General features: G+C 44.3%; 1 protein-coding gene across 2 annotated transcripts in view; it reads right to left on the reverse strand.

Moving 5' to 3' along the window:
* LIMS1 (LIM zinc finger domain containing 1) overlaps window positions 1–5,638 on the reverse strand; it is a 155,917-nt gene extending 150,279 nt beyond the window's left edge. Inside the window, exon 1 of one of the 2 annotated variants that reach the window (XM_043553182.1) lies at window positions 5,299–5,638. In XM_043553182.1, the coding sequence (XP_043409117.1) occupies window positions 5,299–5,330 (32 nt within the window). In that variant the 5' untranslated portion in view covers window positions 5,331–5,638. The remainder of the gene's footprint in view (window positions 1–5,298) is intronic. The other variant, XM_043553181.1, reaches the window with a different exon arrangement.
* Window positions 5,639–6,000: the final 362 nt, after the last annotated feature.

Genomic DNA, 6,000 nt, shown 5'->3' on the forward strand with positions numbered 1-6,000 from the left:
ATAATGAGAAAGTTCTGGAGATGGACAGTGGTGATGGTCGTACCCCAATGTGAATGTACTTAATGCCATTGAATGTACACTGAAAAATGATTAAGATGGTACATTTTGTTACATGTATTTTACTAAAATTTAAAAAAATACCTTTAAAAAAAGCAATTGCAAAACAGTACAACTATGATTGCATTTTTATACACAGAGAATGTGTGTGTGTATATACACATTTTTTGCAAACAGTTTTTATCTGTTTTTATCACTTTATCATACATGACCCTCAGACATCCTGGTAAGACCCCAGACTTCAGGTGTCTCCCACCCCCAACATATCTGTCAGCATTCGAACTCAATTGCTAGCACCCTTTTACCTACCCTACACAGAACACACTATTCTGAGCCTGACTTATCTGTAACTTCCCAACCCTTATGTTAAATGTCCTTGTGGACTCATCAAACTCCAAAACAGGCTCCAACATGAAGGAAAAAAAAAAAAGAAATATGCAGGAAAATGCTTCCATCTCTCCCCCCTGTGAACTCCAGTGTAGAAATGTCTGATGAGATCAAATAAAAGAGATGAGGTGATATCAGTATGAGGGGAGATAAAACCACTGTGGGGTAGAATGCACAGTGTGTAGCAGCAGGTGAAGCAGCCTTTGCTTCTCAAGTATCTTAAAATTGAAGTTTTTGGAAGACAACATGGCAACAGTCCAGCATGTAATGTAGATAATACTCCTGTGGGTGGGAAACCACAGCTTAAAGCGTAATTACAAGAAATGTAAAATCGACAAATGGCCTGAGATGTTTTGTCTTCTATTTAAGTGCAACCTTAACTAAGAACATGACCTACACTGGGGTTTATTTAAATGATTATCTGAAGAACAAACACAACACTATTAAAAATAGAGACTCTCAGAGCAAAGCTCTGCTCTCCCATTATAGATCTGCTATAGCTATTGAAGTTTCTCTGACCCAGTGGAGGGGCAGAAAGGCCCTCTCTAGGAAGATAGGAAAGCTCAAGTGCTATATCCACATTGGGCAAGAGAAAGAGCTTTCCAGAAGACGGTTCAAGGGACTACCAAAAAGGAAAGGGATGGGAATGATAATATGTGGAATCTAAAAAACAAAAATGAACAAACAATATAAAACACAAACAGCCTCAGAGAACAAACTGGTGGTCACGGGGTGGGGGAGATGTGGCAGGGGATGGGGGCAAGGGCAAAACAGGTGAAGGGCATTTACAGATTTCCAGTTCTAAAATAAATTAAGTCAAGGTGATAAAAATCACAACATAGGGAATACAGCCAATAATTCTGTAACAACACTGTATGGTGACATGATAACTGCATTTACCGTGGTGAGCAATTTGTAACGTATGCACTTTGTAATGTATGGAATTGTCCAATAACTATGTTGTACACCTGAAACTAATATAACATTGCAGATCAATGATAAAACTTAAAAAAAATCAAGACAGCATTCCTGTTGGATTGTTGTCTCTAAGTTCATACGGCACAGAACAACCAGAATTGAAGGTATCTTTTCACCACCTAATTTTCATTAGTTTTCTTAAAAGTGAAGAGCCCAATTTCCTCACCAATACAAACAAACAGGCATACAGCACTGAAGTTTTAGGAAGACCCTCGCTGCCATGACATTCTCCCTTTTCATAACAACACTAGTCATCCTGTCCTGAAAATCCTTAAGGGCAGAAAACTGCTTTTTCCATAGTGGTTCTTCAAGTCTTAGCTAGTAAGTCCCACTAAAAACTTCCAAAACCAGAACACACACACTACAACAAGCCTTTAATATATATTTTAAGAGAAATCTTTCTATATATTCTTTTAAAAATATCTGCACTTCCCTCATCATTTAGGATTATGTCATTAACAGTGGTTCTCAAAATGTAATCTCAAAACCCTGGAGGAGGTGGTGGCTGGGTGGGGGGGGGGGGGGTAATCTCCAAGACCTTTACAAGAGGTCTGGGAGATCAAAACCCTCTTAATAATGGTGCCAAGAAGTTCCAAAAAAAGTTGCTGTAGCCTTTTGCACTGTACTGACACTTTCACTGACAACGCAAAAGCAAAAGTGGGTATAAGTGGGTATAAAAGCTGGTCGCTTAGTGGTGCAACTGAATTCCAGCCACTTTGAAATAATCCATCAATTTCTCAGAAAGTGAAAACTGAAATTACCATACAATCCAGCAACTACACTCTTGGACATTTATCCCAGAGAAAGGAAAACTTGTTATCTACATAAAAACCAGTTCATAGTGTCTTTATTAATAGTCCACACCTGGAAATAGCCCAAAGATCCTTCAACTGGAGAACAGACTGTCCCATACCCATACCATGGAGTACTACTCAGCCACAACAAAGAACTACAGCTTGGAGGCATGTCCAGGGAATTAAGCTGGATTTTATAAAAGGCAATCCCAAAAGGTTATATATGTCTGATTTGCTTCTATAAAATTTTTGAAATGACATTTTAGAAATGCTAAACAGATGAGTGGTTTCCAGGCTTTAAGAAAGAGGAAGAAACATGGAGGTGGGTGTGGGTATAACATGGCAACACGTGGGATCCTTGTGGTCCTGGAACTCACTGTTCTAGTTCTTGACTGTGGTGATAGACACATGCACCACCACCTGTGATAAAATTACACACAACTAAATACACACCCACCCACCACCACCCCCCCCCCATACACACATGACTAGGAAATCTGAATAAAACTGATGGATTGTATTACCATCAATATCATGATTGTGATACTGTACTACGATTTTGCAAAATATCATTGGGGGAAACTGGGTAAAGGATACACTGGATCTCTCTTAATTATTTTTTATAACTGTATGTGAAACTATAAAAACTTCAATTAAAGAGGGGCACCTGGGTGGCTCTGTGGGTTAAGCGTCTGACTCTTGATTTTGGCTCAGGTCATGATCTCCCAGTTTTGTGGTTTCGAGCCCCACTCAGGTCATGATCTCACAGTTTGTGAGATGGAGCCCCACATGGAGCTCTGCACGACAGCATGGAGCCTGCTTGGGATTCTCTCTCTCTCTCTCTCTCTCTCTCTCTGCTCCTCCTCAACTTGCACACATGCACGCACACCCTCTTTCTCTCAAAATAAATAAATAAACTTAAAAATTTTTCAATTAAAGAATGCATACCTATGTTCATAGCATCATTATTCACAATAGGTAAAACATACAGCAATCCAAGTAACCATCAAAAGATGAACAGATAAAGAAAACAAATGAATGGTACTTATAAACAACAGAATATTATTCAGCTCTAAAAAGCAAGGAAATTCTGACATGCTACAACATGGATGAACCTTGAGCATATTATGCCAAGTGAATGAAATAAGCCAATCACAGAAAGACAAACACTGTATATAATTGATTCCACATATATGAGGTACCTGGAATCATCAAAATCAGAGACAAAAATCAGAATAGGAGTTACCAGGGGTTGATAGGGAGGGAGGAAAAGAAAGTTGTTGTTTAATGGGTACAGAGTTTCAGTTTTGTAAAATGAAAAGAATTCCAGAGATGCATGGGTGGTGGTGATGGTCATCCAACAACATGAATGTACTTAATACCAAAAAAAAAAAAAAAAAAAAAAAAAAAGTATTGCTAATAGCAAATTCAAGATGGGAAGGGGATGGGATCAAGGAGGGATGCTAGATCAGGAAGGTGTTCAAGGGCCTTAAAAGGAAACAGTTTATGTTTTTTAGACTGTGTATCCACTGTATCATTATTCTTTATATCTTACATATCTTTTAAATTTTGTATCGACTTGATATTCAGTTAATTTTTCAAAAAACGAAAAAATGTCCTTGATGAAGTGGTATAAATTATTAATGTTATTAAGTCTTGACTTTCTTGTTACTTGTGATGAAAAGGGAGGTATGCATACAGCAGTTCTGCTGCATACCAAAGTAAGGTGGCTGTCTCCAGGAAAAGCACGTGTCCCTGAGTGATGAGGTGAATTAAATGTTCTTCAGGATATACCATTTTTACTGGAAATAATAAGTGATAAACTATGGTTTTTAGACTGGTACTTGGCAGACATTTCCTGAGGCTCAAAAAAGTGAGCCTCTCACTTTGAGGAAAACAACTGACAGTAGTTTCCTGCCAATAATAAAAATCAAACTTTCAACTGAAATTCCGAATGGTGGAAACTTGTTGCCACCACCTTGAGCTTGGCATGTTCTCATACTTAAAGAGATTTCTAATGAAATCAGTGGTAATATTAACAAATATTATCCCGTAGTATAGTATAATGAAATGTGTCAGCATTTGGAAGATGTGCCTAACTCTATGAACCAACATTTTCCAAATGACCAACACATGATGTTACAATGGGTAACAAGTCCATTCAAACTGCAAGACAGACCAATGAATTTTAACCTAAAAGAGTGTGAAAAGCTCACTGGTAAGGCTTCAGATTCCACTTCCAAACGAATCTACCATTGGGGGTAGCAGCAAAAAAATATCCACAAATTATCTGAAAAAGGTATTAAAACACTCCTCCCTTTTCCAACGACATATTTGTGTAAGACCAGATTTTCTTCACACAGTTCAACCAAAACACATCGCAATAGACTGAATGCAATGCATTTAGGAAACTCTAGTTGTCCTACTATGGCAGACATTTAAGAGATTTGCAAAATGTAAAAGAACACCACTCGTCGCACTGATTTTTTTGTTTAGGAAAATGATTATTTTCATAAAAATGTGTTATGTCTGTTAACATATCATGAACTAACTGTTTCTCTAATGAATTAAACATTTTTAAATGCCTCAGATTTCACTTCTAATCCAGTAAATACCTACAGGAATAACCATCACAAGCAAAAAGTTCTCTTATTTTTAAAATGCGTGCTAAGACCAAGACGTTTGAGAGTCGCTGGTCTATATACGTGCTCCAACGGCTGGGATATGAATTATTCAGTCAACAAGCATCTGCTGTGGGCTGCTGCGCTAAGCCCTCGAAGGGCTTAGGCGATATTGGACACGTCACCAATAACTAGTGGAACCTCTCATGAGCGGCCGCCAGCCCCGGTCTGAGCGCCCCAGGGGGCAGCGCGGAAGCGTGGCTGCGGGAGACCGGGGACGCGACCGCACTCCGCGCTGGGATCCGCGGCCACCGAGGGGCTCGGGCCGAGGCCGGAGCGCGGGGAGAGAGGCCGCCCGCCCCCGGCCGGCGCGCAGGCCCGCGGGAAGGCCGGGGAAGCGGTCCGCTGCCGACGTGGCGGGTGCCGAGCGCAGGGCGGCCCCGGCAGGACCCGGCCCTTACCTGTTGGTCATTCCTGCCGCCACGCCCAGCATCTCTCCGCAGTCGGCCGTTGTCCCTCTGCACTTTGGCTGCCGGCGCAGCTCCGACCGCCGTCTCCTCCCTCGCGCTTCGGCCGGCTGCTGGCGGGCTGGCGGGCGGGCCGCAAGCAGGAAGAAGAGGCCAGCAAGGGGCGGGGAGGCCGCCGCCGCCTCCGGCCCGCAGCCGGCAAATGGCTGGGCGTGCCGCGCGGGGGCGCGCGCGGGACAGGGCCCAAGAGAGGTGGGCGCGGGGACTAGGCCCGCGGCGCGGCCAAATGCTGCCTCTTCCCCGCCCTAGCCCCGCCCCGCCGGCCCCGCCCCCCTTGGCCGGTCCTCGGCCCGGCTCCCCGCCTGGTTCCCCCGCCCACCCCGTCTGGCTCCGCCTCCAACTCCTTCCCTTCCGGGGCCTCGTCCTGCCTCCGGCCAGTCCTCGGCCCCACCTCGCTAACTTTAGCGCTGCCCACCCCACACTCCGGCGCCGATCCGCTCCCAGTACCGCCCCGGATGGCCCCGCCCCCAATACGCCCCCGCATCTAGGCCCCGCCCAGTCCCACCTCCCCCCACCTCCCTGCTCCATCCCGCGTCCCGGCACCGCCCAGTCCCGCCCTACCGTCACAGCCCCCGCTTCCAGCCCCGCCTCAGCTCCGCCTCAGCTCCGCCCCTGCCCGATCTCTCCCGCCCAGCT

This window comes from Prionailurus bengalensis, chromosome A3, assembly GCF_016509475.1.
Source record: "Prionailurus bengalensis isolate Pbe53 chromosome A3, Fcat_Pben_1.1_paternal_pri, whole genome shotgun sequence".
Classification (NCBI taxonomy): Eukaryota; Metazoa; Chordata; class Mammalia; order Carnivora; family Felidae; genus Prionailurus; species Prionailurus bengalensis.